Source organism: Emydura macquarii, unplaced genomic scaffold (assembly GCF_026122565.2).
Source record: "Emydura macquarii macquarii isolate MOO-44397 ecotype Brisbane River unplaced genomic scaffold, CSIRO-AGI_Emac_v2 contig_2676, whole genome shotgun sequence".
Classification (NCBI taxonomy): domain Eukaryota; kingdom Metazoa; phylum Chordata; order Testudines; family Chelidae; genus Emydura; species Emydura macquarii.
The window spans coordinates 9,738,887-9,759,848 of NW_027132813.1; the positions used below are offsets into that span (position 1 = coordinate 9,738,887).

The 20,962-nt window shown below is 39.5% G+C and overlaps 1 protein-coding gene across 3 annotated transcripts in view; it reads left to right on the forward strand.

Moving 5' to 3' along the window:
• Positions 1–20,962, forward strand: part of LIN9 (lin-9 DREAM MuvB core complex component) — a 67,244-nt gene that overhangs the window by 27,582 nt on the left and 18,700 nt on the right. For 2 of the 3 annotated variants that reach the window (XM_067565389.1, XM_067565391.1), the window contains 7 exons: positions 1,917–2,021; positions 3,288–3,421; positions 11,563–11,688; positions 14,661–14,818; positions 16,477–16,643; positions 18,017–18,136; positions 18,319–18,420. In XM_067565389.1, coding sequence (XP_067421490.1) covers positions 1,917–2,021; positions 3,288–3,421; positions 11,563–11,688; positions 14,661–14,818; positions 16,477–16,643; positions 18,017–18,136; positions 18,319–18,420 — 912 coding nt within the window. The remainder of the gene's footprint in view (positions 1–1,916; positions 2,022–3,287; positions 3,422–11,562; positions 11,689–14,660; positions 14,819–16,476; positions 16,644–18,016; positions 18,137–18,318; positions 18,421–20,962) is intronic. The other variant, XM_067565390.1, reaches the window with a different exon arrangement.

A 20,962-nucleotide genomic window follows, 5' to 3' on the forward strand; every position in this document is an offset into this window, starting at 1 on the left:
GATCCTCATCACCTCATCCTGTGGATGGAGTCCTCCTGTCTTTTAATGTGCTTAGGAATTTAGCAGAGTCCATGAGTCTTTGTTGTCTAATCTGGGTCATGGGTCTTTCTTGTTCCTTGGGAGCTGGAAGAACTCTGATTTATTGCAGTGATCATCTGTCCAAGATGGGGGCTAGTTATGAAAAACCATAAAAACCCTGTAACTGGAGCTGTATAGGCAATCAGGTAGGCTGAATAAGATGTGAAGAGGGTAACTTAGTGTGTTTAACTGAAAAGGGAAAATGACAAACAACCAAAACTTATAACTAATAAAATGTGTGCCTATCATCAACCTGAACATTTTGCTTATATGTTGTTCCCCCGACTTGTGTCTATTTTTGTCTTTTAGTTTGCAAGCTCCACAATGAATAGGCATTTTCTTGGGTTTTGAAAGTGCCTAGCTTATCTTGGGCACTGCCAACATTCAAAGAATAATAAATAATAATAATGTTTAAAATGATTAATTGTACAAGTTAATTTCTTTGAGTGACAAGGATTTGCATGATCATATGAAGCTCCTGGTGCTGTGATATCACAAGAACATACACAGCTCTTCGCTCTCATTGTGGTGAATTTCTTAGTTAATTTGTGAATGTCTCTGTTAAAGTAATTAAATATTTTTATCAGCAATAAAACTTAAATTGCTAATGTTGTTTCTGTGCTTTGTTGAAAACTAAAATACTAATTAATATCTTTCTTATTTTGCCTTTTGATTTTTTTTCTCTCTGCCTGTTGTCAAGGATTTACATTTGACATGGGTGTCTTGCATTTTTCTGTCCTCCCCCCAGCCTCTAGACCTGATTTTGATCTCACATCTGTGTAAATCAGGAGTCACTCTGACCTTAGTGGAATTATATTGTATAAAACTAGTATAAGTAAGATCTGAATCCAGCTCAATCTCTTTCTCTGTAAGTGGTTTGAACTGTAGGGAGGAGCTAGCAGGATTCTGTCCCTTTGCTCAGCAGAGTGCAGAGACTGGTTCCTGTATTGGGTCACAATGTGTGTGTGACCCAACGCAGGAGCACATACCACACTCACGCAAGAGTGAGCCACAATCTGCCTTTCAGTCTTCAATGAGGGCAATTTTCTTTGACATATGAAGAAATTTGGTTAAGAAACAAAAATAACTAACATTCAAGTGTTTGAAAATTGCATGCCACAAACGTGCAATATATGATTTTCTACTTTTTTTTTAAGCAACCTCTACTAATTTTATTGGAACAGTAGTATCTTAGCACAGTAATGGGTTACAGTGAGCACTGAACAGCCTTAAATCTGAAATTGCTTCCTCTCTTAGGTTAGATCTTTACATGATTTGAACACTGTTTATTATGGTTTAGTTTCTTCAGTTTCTTAGCATTTTAGGGTGTGAGGGAAGTTTTTAAGGTCTGAGTTTTAAAAATTACCGAAATATAATATAATATAAGTGATCCTTGAAACATCATCATAAAGTTTATTGTAATAATCTAAACTGTGGCACCATAATTTATATGTTCGAAAAGACACATCCATGACATACAGTAGTGGGTGGTGGCACATGTTAAAAATACTAGTAGATTAATTTACTTATGAGAGGAACTGTTATGTCCAACTTGGATTTGTAATGAGAATTTATCAAAATAAATACATAGATTATGTGAAGGCTCTACCTTTTTTACTTTTAAGTCCAGGGCAACCTGTTTAAAAGATGTTTTATAAACAAAGAAATAATTAAATGAATGGATCTTTGACCATAACTGTGTAGGAGGCACTTCATATGTCCCAAGGTATGTCGATAGCAAAGGAAAATAGATTACATTTGTGTTATCATGAGTTCTGTATATGAAAGGAAGAAATGAGCTTTTTCATTTAATTGCTTCCTAATTTTGATACGTATAGCCCTTCAGAAATTCAAAACGGAGTCGTCTCTTTTGTGAAGAAGACGATAGACAGTTAAATACAAGGTCCCCGAAAAGGAATCAGAAGATTGCAATGGTTCCACAGGTACGTATGTATTATGTAGAGACCATTACCGGAAAGGAAAGAAATCTTTTAAAATAAATTGTGTTTTCTTCTCAATTTACATCATAAGTTTATTAATTTTTTTGGGGGAAAAAAGGTATTCCTAGGTAAAGTCTGTGGCTCAAAATGGACTTATACATCTTGCCTCCCTCCCCTCCCCCCAAACTGGGTCCCTCACAGACACTGTGAGAGTTCTGTTCATGCTGATCTTGTACCATTGAGTCTATCAGGGGAAAATGCCAACTGGTACTCCACTATACCTAAGCCCAGGCAGAACTATGGGAACACTAATGCCATTAGCACTCCTACTGTATCAGGCAGAGTGGGGAACACTGACTAAATGGACCCAGCAATGTAAAAGTTGCCATGAGGTAAAAAAAATAAAAAAAAGCCCACCAGGAGCGACAGGCACCTTGTCTACACTCATGTTGCCATTGTAGCTGCCTGTTTAAACATAGTTAGTTCTTGTAGTGTAGATAGGACCTAAGGTCTTGTCTATACTATAGCTTGTAAAACAGTTTTCACACACAATTACAACCTAACATGGTTTGTGTCCACATCAAGCATGATTATCAGTTGTTAAAAACATATTCAGAAACTCTGCTCAAGAAGACCTTGTCAATTTTATGCTTATTTCACTAACATTTATGGTTCAGTTTGAGTGGAAGTAAGAACAGTGGCAACACTATGTAGATACGGCACCTGTAGCTGCTGGCACATTAGCCAGCACATCATGTAGCCCTGCATGGAGCAAAATTAGATTAACCTTAAAACATCAGAGGCCACCTGGAGCCCTGTCTATATAAGTGCCACCACCACTGGAGCTGAATTGCTGGTAGCAACAGTGGAAATTTTGACAAAAAAGGCCTAGTGTAGAGAACGTGATCAGCTAGCGTTCTGTGGCATGATCTCTGCTAGCTCTTGGCGTTAATTGTATGTTTTATTGTATAGTTAAGTAATCTTTGCCATTTTATATTAGTAGTATATTTGTAATAAAATTAAAGAAGCCATGGAACAGTACATTTGAATTAAATCATTGCAATTGCTAAGGTATTCATTTTTATCAAGGAAATGAACTTTGCTTATCTATTTTTAAAATTCTGAATATTTAATAGACCATTGAAGAATTTCAGAAGGCTCCTGTTTGTCTCATTCATTGTACTATTTTGCACATTTAACACTGCAAATGTTTTATTTTCACTTTATAAGTTCAGCTGCTAGCGACCTCTCCTTTATTTTATTGCTTAGAAGTTTACTGCAACAATGCCAACACCAGACAAGAAAGCATCACAGAAGATTGGATTACGACTACGTAATCTACTCAAACTTCCTAAAGCACACAAATGGTGCATATATGAATGGTTCTACTCAAATATAGATAAGTATGTATTATTTCTTTATATATTATTTTTATTGATTACTGTAGAAACTAAAGTTACTCCCTGGAATTGAGCTGCAAATTTTCATACAATAGCTGGACTGTTTGAACTTTTGAAGTTTCTTCTTTTAAATAAAGAGGCAAAAATAGTTTTGAAGTTCTAATTTTTTATAGCTGGCAACCTACTTGGTAGCTCATTTAGTCCTTTCTGGATTGTTTTACTTTGTGGAAAGACCTCTTAAGTCCTGTCTACGCTAACCAGGGAAAATGCAAGATTCTCATTACTGTGTTTTAGCCCCTTTGCATGAGACTGAGACAACTACTCTTGCTCTTAAAGACTTGTTTACCTTTCAAGTTAGGGGTAACACGGGAGCCAGGCTGCTTACTTCCATCACTCACCATCTCCTGACAAGAATAAATGCGGGCTTCTGAACATTCCAGTCAGTTCCTTCTTGATTGTGGTCAGTGATGGAGCTCCCTGCAATAGCTCTGCTACACTGGCTTTTGCTCCAGCTCTTCTCTGGATCCCAGTAATGCTTTATTGAGTTTCCCAGCCCTGTTTTCCAGTCAGATCCAATACTGTGTTTTTGAGGTCTTTGTTTCAGGCATTTTGGCACAATTTTGTAGTACTTTGACAACTGTTTTGTCAGCCCCTTTGGTTGGGCAAATTGTGTTTGAAAACAATTTTTCAAATCTTGTCTCTTTGTCATGAAGAGGTAATTAAAAAATAATAACCATTAATGGATGTAATTCTAATGGCTACAGTGGGTAGCTACATTTCATTAAACTTGGATATGTGGGATATTGTGGCAAAGTAACTCACCAACCAGTGCACTGCTTTGTAGCTAGATATGGCATTGCAGGGTTTCGTTCTCTGTAATCCTGCTGCACTAGTCACTTTAGATGATCCTCCCAGTGACAGCTGTATATGATTCTGTCATCCAAGAATGCTGCCTTGTACTGGCTGTGAGGTCAAAGTACCTGATCCATAAGTCTCTGAAAAGTCACTCCTGCCCATGTAGGCCAGATGGAATTTGCAGAAATGATAGAGTCCAGAGGCAGTAGAAAAGGCTATCTTTTCATGGGACTCTACTATTAATGGAATTTGCCATTATCCTTTAATGAGGTTGAGGGTGGAAATGTACAGAATGGCCCCTAGTTACTCCAGCAATGTCCCTTGTCATGGGATAGACATCAAATTTAGAGATGGCGTTCACCTTTCAAAAGTCAATGCAAAAACATGTTGTACCATCCAGCCTAGGCATAAGCACTATAGGGCTCCTCCACTCACTATGTGATACTTCCACAACCCCCAGGTCCAGCATGCCCTGGAGGTCCACCCAGATGACCTTCCACATTTTCCTGGGGAGCCGCCTCAGCTCATCTTGAATGTGTTGCTCTTGTCTCCTCAAAACGATGATTGGCCACCTGAGCTGTCCTTGGCAAGGCCAAGACACAATGGAAAAGGATTCTACCAGCTGTTGTATTTGAACTTTGTGTTCTGGTTGAAGCTCATGTCCTACCTGAACTGGTTCTGTAGAGGTATGGGTGGTTGGAGGCCTAATTCTGGCTCAGGCGGGGTAGGAGATGATAAGCAGAATCCCTCTCCCCGGGATTTCCAAGGGTTTAACAGGTTCATGTGGTAGTTCTGTGTTCCTTTTCTCCTTCATAATCTAATGGCCCTATCCATTTTACCAATTTGAAGGGCCCTTGCCAGGAGTTTGGATTTGGAGCATAGTACTAACAGCAGCACCCAGTCCCTCAGCTGGAATGTGCTCAGACAGGTTCCTCTATTGTAGGCCTGCTCTTGGGCCTGTTGGGCCATCTGTGTTTTCTCTGACAAATATTCCCAAGGTTTTGAGTCTCTCCCGAAGTTTAAGCACACAATGAATCATGTTATCTGCCCTTGGGACCTACTTTTCCCAGGTCTCCCATAGGAGGTCTAAAGTCCCCCGAGGCTGCCTCCCATACAGGAGCTCAAATGGGGAAAACTCAGTGGAGGCCTGTGGTACTTCGCATATGGCAAATAGCAGAGAGGGCAACAACTGATCCCCATGTTGGAGATCTGAGGCCATACATATTTTTTTTAACATGCTGTTCAGGATCTGCCTAAATCACTCAGTGAGGCTTTCCTTTTGAGGTGGCAAACCAAAATTCTTATGGACTTAACCTTTAATAGATCATACAGTTTTTTCCATCATTTGAGATGTAAAATTGATCCTTTTATCAGTCAGGATCTCTTGTGGTACTGTTACCCAAGCAAAAAAACCTTTATCAGTTCATACATAATCACTGCCACTTTGGTGTGGAATGCAGTGAAATCACCTCTGCATACCTTGTTGCATAGTCTAGGATGACTAGTATGTACTGGCATCCTATAGCACTCTTCTTTAGAGGGTCCACTATATCCATTGTGATCTGTTCAAATGGGGTTTCTGTTAGAGGAAGTGGGACCAGGTGCACCTTCAAAACCTTCTTGGGGACCACCAATTGACATTCAAGGCACAAGGCATAGTAGTCATCAGTTTCTCTGTAGATGTCAGGCCAGAAAAACAGGCCAACACTCCGTCCTGGGTCTTCTGACCCAAATGCCCAAACCAGGGTATATTGTGGGCAAGGCATAAAATCTCTTGACAGTACACACTGGGGACTACAAGCTGAGGCTACACCTCTCCTGTTTGGTCATTCTGGTTGAGACAGCAGTCTCATTCATCTCTAATCTGAAAATGTAGCCATTGCTAGGTCCACTGGGAATCCACAGTTTCCCCATTAGCTACAACCAGCTGTTTGTAAGCCCAAGTTAGTGTGTAGTCATGTTTCTGTTCGCTGAGGAAATCCATGTCACAGGCCAGGATATCACTTTCTCACAGTGGGGCAGCCTCTGGGTCCCTGATTGCCCAAGAATGTGAAGGGGATGCTGAGTGGCCAGAGTTCCCTTTGCCAGGATCCTCTTCTTCCCCAAGCCCTACTAGTTTTTTGAGTTCCAAGTCTGCTCTACCTTGGGTCTCCAAGGTTCCTTCCAACAAGCAATCAGCCCACTCTCTCAACACTTCTCCAAAGCATTCTCAATCCTAACAGAGGGTGACTGGATAAGCCAGTCTTCGGGTCAGTCCTTGCAGTAGAGACCTACTTTCAGCTCAGCCTGCTGGCTGGACTAGGGTTTCACATCCCCATGGACACAGTGTAAAAAAAAATTATCTGGGGACCTCCTCTGAGCCAATCAGCTGGTCACAGACCAGAGTCTGGCTGTCAGTGACTGGGGTGTGGGCAGTCGTGCCTAGTGGTCAGAGCAGAAGTCATGTATAGTGGTCAGAGCAGGAGTCAATAGCCAGAACAGAAATCAGAACCCAGGGTCAGAGCTGGAGTCAGAAGCCAGATGTCAGGGCCAGAGGCAGGAATCTGAGCCAAGGGTTCCTTGGAGTGAGGCAAGGCAAGAGCAGGGCTGGTTCCAGGCAGGAGTTATCGCATTTGTGGGTGAATCCTTTGAGTAGCTGCTGAACCGCTACTTCTGCTCAGGAGCTGGTCTGTTCACCCTTCCACCCAATCAGGCAGTATAGCCAATCAGTCAACATAATACAGGCCAAATGCACTCATTAGGTTACCCAGAGACTGGCTTTGCACTATATTTGCCTTTTTCCAATCATCAGGGACCTCCCCCAATTGCCACGAGCTTTCACAGAAAATAGCCAATGGCTCTGAAATCACATCAGCCAACTCCCGCAGGACCCTCGGATGCATTGCGTCTGGCCCCATGGACTTGTGTATGTCCAATCTTTCTAAATAGTCCTGAACCTGTTCCTTCAGCACTGAGGGATGTTCACCTCCTCCTCATTCTGTGCTGCCCAGAGCAGTAGTCTGGGAGCTGACCTTGTCTGTGAAGACAGAGGCAAAAAAGGCATTGAGTACCTCAGCTTTCTCCACATCCTCTGTCACTAGGTTGCCTCCCCCATTCTGCAAGGGACCCACACTTTCCCTGATCTTCCTCTTGTTGGTAACATACCTGTAGAAACCCTTCTTGTTCCCTTTCATGTTTCCTTCTTGTTCCCTTTCCTAGGCAGTCATTTCCCATTTTGTATATGTGCAACTGATTGCTGATCCCTGCAGAACCCCGCTTGATATGCCCTTCCAACTTGACTGTGAACCACTGATGATTACTCACTGGGAACAATTTTCCAAACAGTTATGCACCCACCTTATAATAGCTCCATCTAGGTTGTATTTCCCTAGTTTGTTTATGAGAAGGTCATGTGAGAGAGTATCAAAAGCCTTATTAAAGTCAAGATATACCACATTTATCACCCCCCCCCCCCCCCCATCCACAAGGTCTTTGCTAACCTGTCAAAGAAAGCTGTTAGGTTGGTTTGACACAATTTGTGCTTGACAAATCCATGCTGACTTTTACTTATCACCTTATTCTCTTTTAGGTGTTTGCAAATTGATTGCTTAATTATATGCTCTATTATCTTTCTGAGTACTGAAGTTAAGGAGATTGGTCAGTAATTCCCTGAGTTATCCTTATTCTGCTTTTTATGGGTTGGCATTATATTTGCCCTTTTCCAGTTCTCTGGAATCTGTAGTCTTCCAAAGACTTTTCAAAGATAATTGCTATCTCCTCAGTCAGCTCCTTGAGTACAGTATTCAAGGATGTATTTCATCAGGCCCTGATGACTTGAAGACATCTAACTTGTCTAAGTACATTTTTAAACTTGTTCTTTCCCTATTTTAGCCACTAAGCCTACCTCGTTTTCACTAGCACTCATTAAGTTAGATGTCCAATTGCCACTAAACTTTTTGGTGAAAATTGAAACAAAAAATGTATTTAACATTTCTGCCATTTCCACGTTTTCTGTTATTTTTTTCCTCCTTATTGAGTAATAGGCCTACCCTATCCTTGATCTTCCTTTTGCTTCTAATACATTTGTAGAATATTTTCTTGTTACCTTTTATGTCTTTAGCTAGTTTAATCTTGTTTGTGCTTTGGCCTTTCTAATTTTGTCCCTACATACTTATGTTGTTTGTTTATGTTCATCCTTTGTAATTTGACCTAGTTCCCACTTTTTGTAGGACTCTTTTTTGAGTTTCAGATCATTGAAGATCTCCTAGTTAAGCCGGGGTGGTCTCTTGCCATACTTCCTATCTTTCCTACACAGTGGGATAGTTTGATCTTGTGCCCTTAATAACATGTCTCTGAAAAACTGCCAACTCTCTGGAACTGTTTTTCCCCTTAGGCTTGAATCCCATGGGATCTTACCTACTAACTCGCTGAATTTGCTAAAGTCTGCGTTTTTGAAATCCATTATTTTTATTTTGATGTTTTCTTTTCTACAATTCCTTAGAATCATGAACTCTACCATTTCATGATCACATTCACCCAAGCTGCCTTCAACTTTCAAATTCTCAACCAGTTCCTCCCTATTTGTCAAAATCAAATCTAAAACAGCCTCTCTCCTAATAGCTTTCTCCACCTTCTGAAATAAAAAATTGTCTCCAGTACATTCCAAGAACTTGTTGGATAATCTCTGCCCTCCTGTGTTATTTTCTCAACAGATGTCTGGGTAGTTGAAGTCCCCAATCATCACCAAATTCTGTACTTTGGATTTTTTGTTAATTGCTTATAAAAAGCCTCATCCACCTCTTCTTCCTGGTTAGGTATTCTGTAGTAGACCCCTACCATTACATCACCCTTGTTTTTTACTCCTTTTATCCTTACCCAGAGACTTTCAACAAGTCAGCCTCCTATTTCCATCTCAACCTCAGTCCAAGTGTATACATTTTTGATCTATAAGGCAACACCTCCTTCCTTTTTTCCCTGCCTGTCCTTCATGAGCAAGCTCTACCCTTTTATACCAATATTCCAGTCGTGTATTATCCCACCAAGTCTGGGTAATGCCAGCTATGTCATAATTATATTTATTAACTAGCATTTCTAGTTCTTCCTGCTTATTCCCCATACTTCGTGCATTAGAATACAGACATCTAAGATACTGATTTGATTTCCCCCCATATTCTCTCTTGTCTCTGCCTCATCCCTACTATAACAGCCCATGCTCCCCCCAGATTCTGACCCTTCTCCCACGTCTCCATGTACCTGCTTTTGTCTCCTGTCTCCATTGAACCTAGTTTAAAGCTCTCCTCACTAGGTTAGCCAGTCTGTATCCAAATATGCTCTTCCCCTTCCTCAATAGGTAAACCCCATCTCTGCTTAGCAGTCGTCCTTACCGGAACACCATCCTGTGGTAAAGAAAGCCGAAGCCCTCCTGGCGACACCATCCTCACAGACAGGCATTCACCTCCAGGATGCATCTGTCTCTGCCTGGTCCCCTACCCTTGGCCAGAAGGATCAAAGAAAACACCACCAGCTCCTTCACCCTTACTCCCAGAGCCCTGTAGTCACTTCTGATCTGCTGAGGATCATACCTCACAGTATCATTAGTGCCCACATGGCTAAGTAGCATTGGGTAGTAGTCAGAGGGCCGGATGATCCTTGACAATCCCTCCATAATATCTCAGATACGGGCCCCTGGCAGGCAGCATACCTCTCAGGATGCCTCCATCCCCTTCATAAGAGAATCACCAACCACTGCTAGCCTACTTTTCCTCCTGGGAGTGATGGCTACAATCCTCCCAACGTTGGGAGTACATGGCTTCTCCTCCTCCACCTTTGGGGGTGATTTAATTTGCTTATTTAATTTGCTTTAAATTCACAGCACACAGGGTTTGTTTGGGTTATTTTTTTTCAATAAATGGTCTTGTTAAATGTATTACTAGGATAGTGGGAACAAATTACTGTTATATTTTTACATAAGTAACATTTGTAGTCCCCTATCCTTGATAATAGCCTTTTAAGAACCTTTTAGCTTATACAGGTAATAATCGTGTATATCATTGGTTCAGTTCATTAGTTAACTGAAATTTGAGGTATGACATTTGGATAATTCCTAAGTCTCCTAGCACTGAAAATGGTGTTATCAATGTAAATTTGTCTCAGGTTGAAATAAATACTGATAAGATATATGACCATCCTGTAAATGTATTAGTGCCACAATTGCAGTTTATTTAGAAACAACATATCTTTTAACAAACGGTCCAGAATGAGCTATTTTATTATTAATGATATCATCTAGATGTTTCTTTTACATAATAAATACTAATAAATATTTTATATGAAAAATAAGAATTTGAAATTACACAGATGTCTTCGTCAAGTACCAATATGTTACTCAGTATACAACCATTGAGGGTTATTTTAATCTAACCATTGAAAAGTACTGTAATCTAATTTAAATTGACTACATCAATTTAAAAATCATATTTCTGTTTGATACAAGAAACACCTAAGATTACAATAATTCAGTGGTTCTCAGTTTTTTCATACCATGATTGCACATTACAATAGATAACCCCTCCCATCTAACCATAGGAAAAAGCAGGGTAGTCTCAGCCCTTCTGGACCTATTTGGGAACCCAATTTGAGAATCCATGCTATAATTGAAAGGGATTAAAGTAAAAAAAACATATATTTCTTTTTCAGTTTATTTACTTTGTGCATATGGCAGCACCTTGTGCTTAGACATTTTCACTGCTCTTTTGTATAGTCATTCATTTTCCTCTAAAATCTCAATCTTTCACTGTGATTTGTGCAGGTGGACAGTTGCACCTGTATGGAGTCTCATTGACTTCAGTGGGGATCCATCCAGAAGCAGCAATCCATGTGTATGGATCACAATGCAGGTTCAGGGCCTCCATTTGTGAGGGTTTTTCCACACAGCAACAAAGGAGAGAAAAACATTAAAAAAAAATTGGTTGATTGATTGATTGTAAACCGATGTATATTGGTAGGAGGACTCAAGTGCAAATGAAAAATAACTGAGTAACATATTGGTACTCGATGAAGACATCTGTGTAATTTCAAATTCTTATTTTTCCTAAAACTATTTGGTACACTTTTTTCTTTAAAATTGACTTAATTTAAAGTTGATGGTATCCCTTGCATAACAATGATTAATTTATACGTCAACATTTTCAGTAACTTTGTTCCACAGATTTCTTCTTGTGAGAATGGAGATTTTTTAACTCCTCATGACAGACATTTTCTGGATGTAGTTAACAGGTTTGTAGTTAACAATGTCACTTGTGTTTTAACAGACCATTATTTGAGGGAGATAATGATTTCTGTGTATGCTTGAAAGAGTCTTTTCCAAATCTGAAAACCCGAAAATTAACAAGAGTGGAATGGGGAAAAATCAGACGATTAATGGGAAAACCACGAAGGTAAAAAAAAAAAAATTATTGTATTTTACTTTTAAAAATCATTTTAATGAGGATTTAGATTTTCTTAATAACTTCTGAATCATTCTTACTAAAGTATGGTTGCATTATTTTGAACGGAGGTGGAACTAGGCAATAATCATTGAGAATAAACCCAACCTGTGTATGTATTAAATGGATATAGGAATTGGTATTTTTTAAAATTCCAAATAAGTTATTTGAATATGGCCAAACCCATACAATGCTGTCAAACCTACAGTTGTGGGGGGACCCAGATTATTGGAGCCCCTCCCAAAACAAGATAAAAAAATAGTGAAATGATTCTCTCTCCTGTTCTACTGTCATCTGGTAATAGAGCCCAAGCTGTTTTCCACAGCATACCTTCTTAAATCTCTCCATAAATGTGTATTTTCAGTATTGAGTTTAATTATGTTGTTAAACTGCAGCTACTGAAGTTAGACATTTTTAAATCATCAGCTTGCATCCAAGAGTTATAAAAAGAGCTGGCTGGGGAGCTCACTGGATCATTAATAATGGTTTTCAATATGTCTTGGAACACTGAGGAAGTTCCAGAAGACTGGGAGAAAGATTATATTGTGCCAGTATTTAAAAAGGGTAAACTGGATGACCTGGTTAATTATAGGCCTGTCAGTCTGACATCACTCCTGGGCAAGATAATGGAGTACCTCATTTGGGATGTGATTAATAAAGAATTAAAGGAGGGTAATATAATAAATGCCAATCAACATAAGTTTATGGAAAATAGATCCTGTCACACTAACTTGATATCTTTTATTGATGCGATTACAGGTTAAGTTGATAAAGATAATAGTTTGATGTAGTATTCTTAGATTTCTGTTCAGTATTTGATTTAGTACCACATAACATCTGATTGAAAAACTATAATGACAATTAAATGCTGGCTAACTGTTAGATCTCAAAATGTAAATGGAGAATCAGCATTGAGCAAGTGTGTTTCTAGTGGGGTCCCGCAGATATCGGTGCTTGGCCCTATGCTATTTAACATTTTTATAAATGACCTGGAACAAAACATAAAGTCATCACTGATGAAGTTTGCAGATGACACAAAAATTGGGAGAGTGATGATGGGACAGGTCACTGATACAGAGCAATCTGGATCAGTTATTGAGCCAAGCGCAAGCAGATAACGTGCTATGGCTAAATGTAAATGTATATATCTAGGAACAAAGAATGCAGCCTGTACTTCCACAGTTGGGGTGTCTATCTTGGGAAGCAGTAACTCTGTAAAAGATTTGGGGTTTGTGGTGGATAATCAGGTAAACATGACCCCTCAATGCAATGCTGTGACCACATGGGCTAAATTGTTCCTTGGATGCATAAACGGGAATCTTGAATAGGAAAAGAGAGGTTATTTTACTGCTGTATTTGGTACTGGTGCAACTGCTGCTGGAATACTGTGTCCAGTTCTGGTGTCCACAATTCAAGAAGGATGTTGATAAACTAGAGAGTATTCAGAAGAGAGCCACAAGAATGATTAAAAGATTAGAAACATGCCTTATAGTGATAGACTCAAAGAGCTCAATCCCTTTATTTTAACCAAGGCTTGGTCTACAGTACAGCGTTAGGTTGACATAAGGCGGCTTACATCGACCTAATTGTGTCAATGTATACACTGTAGCCTTGCTCCCACCAGTGTAAATGCCCTACTACACTGATATAATAATTCGACCTCCACGAGATGCTTATGTCAGCGTAGTTAAGGCAATGCAGTGTCCATGTGGACCCTGCGGGTTACTTATATCAGTTGCTAGCTGTCATTTTTGTCAATTTCATGGCTTCATGTTAGAGCCGTGAAATTGACAAGAAAGCCGAGGGGGTGGTGGACTCCAGATAGAGCCCAGCTGCCCCTCAGGTTCCCCACTGAGCTGCTGCCCAGGCTGCCGGAATCCCCTCAAGGAGCTGGGCTGCCCCCCAGAGTCCTGAATCCCTGCTCCCAGCCAGACTACTGCCCCAGGTTCCCCGCTCCACAGGGAGCACGCTGCACCTAGGCTCCTACTCCCTGCCAGGAGCCTGGGTGCTGCCCCGAGATCCCTGACTCCACACCAGGAGCCTGGGCTCCCCACTCAGAACCGGACTGTTGCCTGGGTTCCCTGGCTGCCTCCCGGCTTCCCATTCGCCACTGAGAGCCTGGCTGCACTGAGGATCCCCACATGGAGCCTGATTGTTGCCCCAAGGCTCTCCTCTTCCCACTCCCTACTGCCCTAAGGCACCCAGCTCTCTGGGCTCTTGGCTCCCCGCCAGGAGCACGGCGGCCCCCTGTTTCCCCTCTCTGCTCTCAGCTGCCCACTGGCTGGCTACCATGCTCCCAGCAGGGAGCCAGGAGCCTCCGGGCAGCACCTAGGCTCCTGGCTGGGAGAGGGAACCGAGAGCTCAGGGCCAACTGGGCTCCCAGCAGTCTCTCAGCCCCCCACACTGCCGCTCTTAGGTCGGTGGAAGACCTGGTGAGGACGTGCACCACGGATAGAAGGGCAGTGTGAACATGAACCACCACAGTGCCTGTAAGTCAACCTAACATAGGTCGACTTAAATTTTTAGTGTAGACATGCCCAAAGGGAAGATTAAGGGGTGATTGATTATAGTTTATAACTACTTATATGGGGAACAAAAATTTGATAATGGTCTCTTCAGTTTAACAGAGAAAGGCATAACATACTCCAAAGACTAGAAGTTGAAGCCAAACAAATTCATACTAGAAATAAGGCATAAATATTTAACAGTGAGGGTATTTAACTACTGGAACAATTTAGCAAAGATCCTTCCATTACTGGCATTTTTTAAATAAAGATTGGATATTTTTCTAAAAGATATGCTCTAGGAATTATTTAGAGAAGTTCTATTGGCCTGTGTTATACAGGAGGTCAGACTAGATCACAATGGTCCCATCTGGCCTTGGAATCTATAAATATATAGTTTTACCTTATTGTGTATTATAGATGTTCTTCTGCCTTCTTTGAAGAGGAGAGATCAGCATTAAAACAGAAACGGCAGAAAATCCGACTTTTACAACAGCGGAAAGTTGCAGATATTTCACAATTTAAGGATCTTCCAGAAGAAATTCCATTACCACTTGTTATAGGAACAAAAGTAACAGGTAATTTTAAAAACAAATATTTTTGTAAATATATCAGTAAATACTGCACACTAACATTATAGCTCAGATAAGTTAATTATTTCATTGTTTGAGTAAAGATTTTATGTTTTTACCTTTTTTGATTACTAGGGGAAGCTGAGGATTATTTAATGTTTGTAAAGAAGTACCATGCTTTGAAGATATAAACATCATATAGCTAATACGTTTATTACTACTGTTATGTCAGTTGTAAGTGATCTAATTTATTAAAAATCCAGAATGTTCACCAAATCCTGAAAAGAACTATTTAAATACTGATATCTCTGCAGTCCCTAATCTGAACCTTAAATTTTGTGCCATCTTAAAATTTAAAATCTAAGTCTTAAATTTATACCAAGTTTAAGCTACAGTTCTTTGTAAATTTGGAAATATCTGCTTTGAAACAGATATGCACTGATATGGCAACGTAGGTAGATATTAAGGGCTGCTATGTAAAAAATGACATTACTATATTGAAAAGCCTATGTCAATGGGGAAACAATTTTGCTGAAAATGTTCCAATCATTCTGAGTTTAAAAATTGTGTTTAATTTTGTAAAAATATAAACAGCTTTTGCTGTCCCATTATGTATGATCCATGTATTTCTTACTTGCGCTTTGGGCTTGTCCCTGCCATTGCATCTTCTACCCAATCCATTATTATGTGTCATTGTCCAAATATTGCCTCTTATTGAAGAGCAGGCACACAAACACCAGTATAACACCCTTGGGAGACGCTTGCTTAAACATCTGCAAAGCTACTTCATTATCCACCTTCAGATCCCTCCTGTGTCATGATACCTACAAAAACTTGACAATGGTTAGGCTGCTGGTGTGCAGAGACCACTGTCTATCACGCTGACCAGTGTTGTCTCATTGTTTCCTTATACTCCCTGGTCAGTCTGTCTGTATTCATTCGTTGTTTCTTGTCGAATAGTTAAATTGTACACTTCTTGGGGCAGGGACCATCTTTTTGTTCTTTGTTTGTATACCACCTACCACAGTGGGGTCCTGATCCAGGAATAGGGCTCCAAATAAATAATAACACTAATAACATTCCAGAGGGGTAGCCATGTTAGTCTGTATACAGCATCTGACGAAGTGGGTTGCAGCCCACGAAAGCTTATGCCCACAGAAATTTGTTAGTCTTTAAGGTGCTACAGGACTCTTATTGTTTTTACTGATAACATTACAGTAGCCATCTCCATATTTACCTGTAATTCCATCCTTAGCTGTTTGCTTTCTGGTGCTTATATAATAACTTAACACCATTCTTAATTTTCACTTAATACATTGTTATCAGTGGAGGTGAGTAAAGGGGTAGAACTGGTGTTCTAAAACTTTTAAAAATCCACTTTATCCACAAAATCAGATTAGTAGATAGTACTGGTTATGAAGCAAAATTTCTTTTAATATTGATTCCTGCGGTGATGAGAATTGTATTTAATAAATATTATATTTGACCTGTAAAAATAAATTATGATTTAAAGCTTGACAGCATTTCTATTATATAGAGTTCTTTTTTTGGGTTTACCGTGTTTTTCATTAACGTGTGTGTGTTATACTGAATATGTCATCTGATATTCTGTATATTGCCAGTGCTTACTTGCAAAAGACTTGTTAAAATCATCTTCCCCAAAGAAATATTTTCGATATTTGTGTTTCCTTTCTTAGCACGGTTGCGTGGCGTCCATGATGGATTATTCACAGGACAGATAGATGCTGTAGACACTCTTAATGCTACTTATAGAGTAACTTTTGACAGGGCAGGGCTTGGAACACATACAGTCCCAGATTATGAAGTTCTTGTAAGTATTACTTACCCATATGTGAAACTAGTTGGAATGCACAATATTTTTTTCCAAAATTTACCAATGTGTATATTTAAATTAGGCATAAGATAGTACAGGAATAAAATCCAGATGATATTGGCCATAAAGCAGAAAAAAAACAAATCAAACGCATAGCAAATGACCATTTAAGTATCCTTTTGTAAATTAATACTTGCTATTTGAATATCTTTATTGAGAGTTGCACAGACATATCTGATAATTTGATCTTTAATATAATTTAAGGGTCCCATTTCCCTGCTGTCAGTCTTATGGCTGTCCTTGTCCAGGGAGAAGTGCACAAACCTTCAGGTTGAGACGGTTGTGTGTAAAGGCTTTAACCTTGACCTGTATGGAAGCTCAACAGTTTTTCCTTTAAACTTCCTCCTATCCCATTGTAATAGATATTGGGCCTTGGGGCAGATGCTTGCGTCCTGGTATAGCTTTTATGATCTTTAAGACCAGGCATTCTGGGAAATGTAGTTCTCAAGAATGGTCTGATCATCCAGTAATCATATGACCATGAATCAAGTGATCACTTTGGGAACTATATGTGGGTTAGCCTAAGCTCAGTATGAAGCAAAATAAAGATTACAATAAAACCTCAAAGGAAGTTCCCCCCTGTGGCCCTGGCAGAGGTGCTAGAGGAAAGGCTACCCAGAGGCAAAGGCTGTGTCCTGCCCCTTCCCAACTTGCTGAAAACTGGAAATGCTTCTGGTCGCTGGAACCAAGTGTCATGAGTTGTTTCACTTTTGTTTCAGATCCTTTTGTCATAATAAAAGTGCCTTGGACTGAAATGTAATTCAGGGATTATTTTACCATATCTGGCTGGTGTATCTGCATTTCAAGGAGTGCTCCTGCCTAATGAGTTGGTCTAGATAGTAAGATCTTTAGAAAAGGCACCGTGTTTTCTTTTGTATCTTCTATAGTGTCACATGCACTGTAAGTGCTTAACAGATCATGTTCTGTCCTAGCAGTCTTAAGCATCTTCCTGCTTGTGGTCAGTGTTGATCTACAACAGCTCCAATGAGGAAAGTGGAGCATCCATTCAAACTATTCTTTCATTCCCTGATGCCGTGCCACATAACCCCTTTATTGGGAAGGAAGGGTTTTTTCTGTGATGTTTTCCATCCATGCTAGCCTGGAAGCAAAGGATAGAGGGAAAAGAGTGTCTTCAGTGATCTTTCTAAAGTAGTGTGTTACATTAATGCTAGCCTACCAGCACTTTCCTAATATATGTTTTAGTCTGAAATATAAATTCATGGGTTTATGATGTGCAAGGATGTGTAAAACTTTTAGTCTCTTTAAAGTCACCCTGAAATAGTTGTTTCTTCATTTTTCTATCTTAACAGAGTAATGAGCCTCATGAAACTATGCCAATTACTGCTTTTGGACAAAAACAACGGCCTTCTAGATTCTTCATGACCCCTCCTCGATTACACTACACACCGTCTCTCCAGTCTCCAATTACAGTAAGTAACTTGTACCAGAAAATGTGTAATTACTTAATAATTCAATATGATATGAAACACATTAATATAGTAATTTACTATATTATTGAAATTCATTACTGAAGGATATTTAACAAGATAAAAGTTTTTTTTTAAATCTTTCTAGAAATAAGTTGTTAAATGGAACTTTCTTTCTTGTATAGGACAGTGATCCTTTGTTAGGACAGTCTTCTTGGAAAAACAAAATTTCAGGCTCAGATAGCGAAACACTAGGTGGTTTTCCAGTAGAATTCCTTATCCAAGTGGTAAGTGTTAACTGCTTTTATTTTAATTGCATGTGTATTGGCATTTTTACATCTTTGGTGTTGAACTCTTGTGTGGTTAAGATATTATATATTAATACACTAGATATTAATTCATAGGAGGCTTTCTAATATCAAAAAGAAACTTGTCATGAATTACTAGTCAAAATCTGTTTTGACATGTTGAGGAGGTTTTTTTTTCCCATATGTAAAACTTCTTTGTGTGTACTGTTTTGTTAGTTCCTGCTTTTTAAGATTTTAATTTTCACGTTGCATGGTTTTGATCTATCCTTTTTGAAAACACAAAGCACATCCCATCCACTAAGCCAGGGCAACACTTTGAGAACAAGAGAGGCAGCTCTTCATTCCCAAAATCAAAGGGAGTGGAAAATGATACTTCTAAACTAAGCACTTCCTGTCCCTCAAGGTATAAGTTCTAGTGTCCCAAATCCATCTTTATCCTCCCTTTATGTGTTTGAAAATAATAGTTTAGCTTATTCTGAGAATGTGATCTGCGAAGTGTAGAAATGTAATACTGGGAAGTTGAGATCTCATCCAGGACACACACAAACTAATATAAGCAAGTTGTTCCTCTGGATGGCAAAACAATATAATTAGTAATGTCAACTTGATAATTAAAGAAGGTAAATTCATTAAATTCCATCATAATTTTTTTTAAAACTATCATAAAGCAGAATCAAAACAGGCTATTCTCAAATAAGAACTGAAAGATGTTCTCGCTGTGTTTCTTAAAGATTACATAACTGATTAAAGAACTGAATTTTATCTTCAAATCATATAAGATATATTTCTGTTTTGGCCATTCAACTTATGGTATATATTACTTACAGTGAATATTGCTTGTCAGAGAGATTAATAAAGCTTATTAAGGGAAACTTAATGGCCAAAAATAGTAAAAAGGAGGGTAAGGTAGTGTTTAGTAAGGTCAAGAACTTTATATTAAATGCAATTACAGTAAAAATAAGCCTATAATATATGAAGATTCATGAATTGCAAGACATGAGATTTTTTTTATACTGCTACTGTTGATCTGATAGTTATCCTCTCAGTCTGATTCATCAACATGTGCTAGTGAGAATGATCCGCAAACTGTGATAAGACCAAACTGATGAAGAAACTGAAGAGCCAGTAAAGCTCAGTTACCCAGTCATAGTTGATTTGTGTGGCATAGATGCTGTATTTTAAATCAGAAAACTTTCATGTCTTTCACCTACATTTGGTTCTATTCACCTACTCACATTAAGTAAACTTGGCTTTTGAAGCATGGGCTCCTTACTTGTGATACATATGAATGCATCTTTCAAGGATAATGAACAAACAGAAATAGTGCCATTAATGCAGAGATTGCCAAAATATGCCTGAACAAAATCAGACCAAAGATTTCCAGTGTGGACTCTTGTCTGATCATTTTAGGAATACCCAATTCATGTTTCTAATAAAGGAGTGAGAGAAGGATGCAAAAAGAGCTCTGCTTCAAGGCCACACATTATATTTAAGTCTAGAGTACGAATTATATATTTTTTTGAAGTTGTTTGAAACAGTATTGCTATGGAAAAGCTAACACTGGTTGTATTGTAAGTGAATCATTTATTTTACATAATGCCAGATGCTAGCATTATTGTGAAAGTTACAGATAGTCTAGTTATTGTTATTTTGTTATGTTAAAGGTTGATTGCTATTGTGTGGCTGGATCTTGGACTGAGAAGTCCTTCTTTGAGTGCACTTGCTCATGTTGATTCCATTCTAGGTGTGCGCGCGCCTACATGGATAGTTACTGGAAATTTTTTCCCTTCTGCAGTATCCATAGGGCCAGCTCTGGTGCCCTCTGGCGTCACATGCCCATGCCACAGTATATGAGGCACTGCAGGCCCTGCACCCCCTCAGTTCCTTTTTTCCGCCTGTGACGGTTGCTGGAACTCCCTTCTGACTTGCGATTGCAATCTTCTTTAGTATTGTGTTGTAGATAGGTTTCTTTTTCCTCCTTTGTTTTGTATATATATTTGTAATAGTTTTACTTAGTGTAAATAGTTCATAGTAAGTAGTTAGTTAAGGGCTCTTGCCCACTAGCAGGACATGCCTCAATACCCAGGATTCAAACCCTGTGTGGCCTGCAACAAGCCCTTCCCACTTAATGACCCCCTCGACACCTGTTTGAAGTGTCTGGGGGAGCACACGGGAAGGACAAGTGCACTGTTTGCAAGGGTTTTAAACCTAGAACAAAGAAGGACAGGGACATTCGGCTGAAAGCTCTGCTAATGGAGGCTGCATTAAGGCCAGCCTTGGAGCCCTCCCATGCCGATTCAGTGTGAGTACTTTGGCCTCGGTGCAGAGCACACTGCCAGCACTGAGTGCCTCTGTGTCACTGACATCGAGACAGAGAAAAAAACATCAGGCAGAGAGAGGCTGCTCCCTCACTCCAAGAAGGCCAAGAAAGGGGCTCCAGGCACAGGACCCTTGTAGGGCCAGTTACCCACGTTGGGGGCCTCAAGATCTGAGTTCCTCGTTGAGACCTGCCCTTGACTCC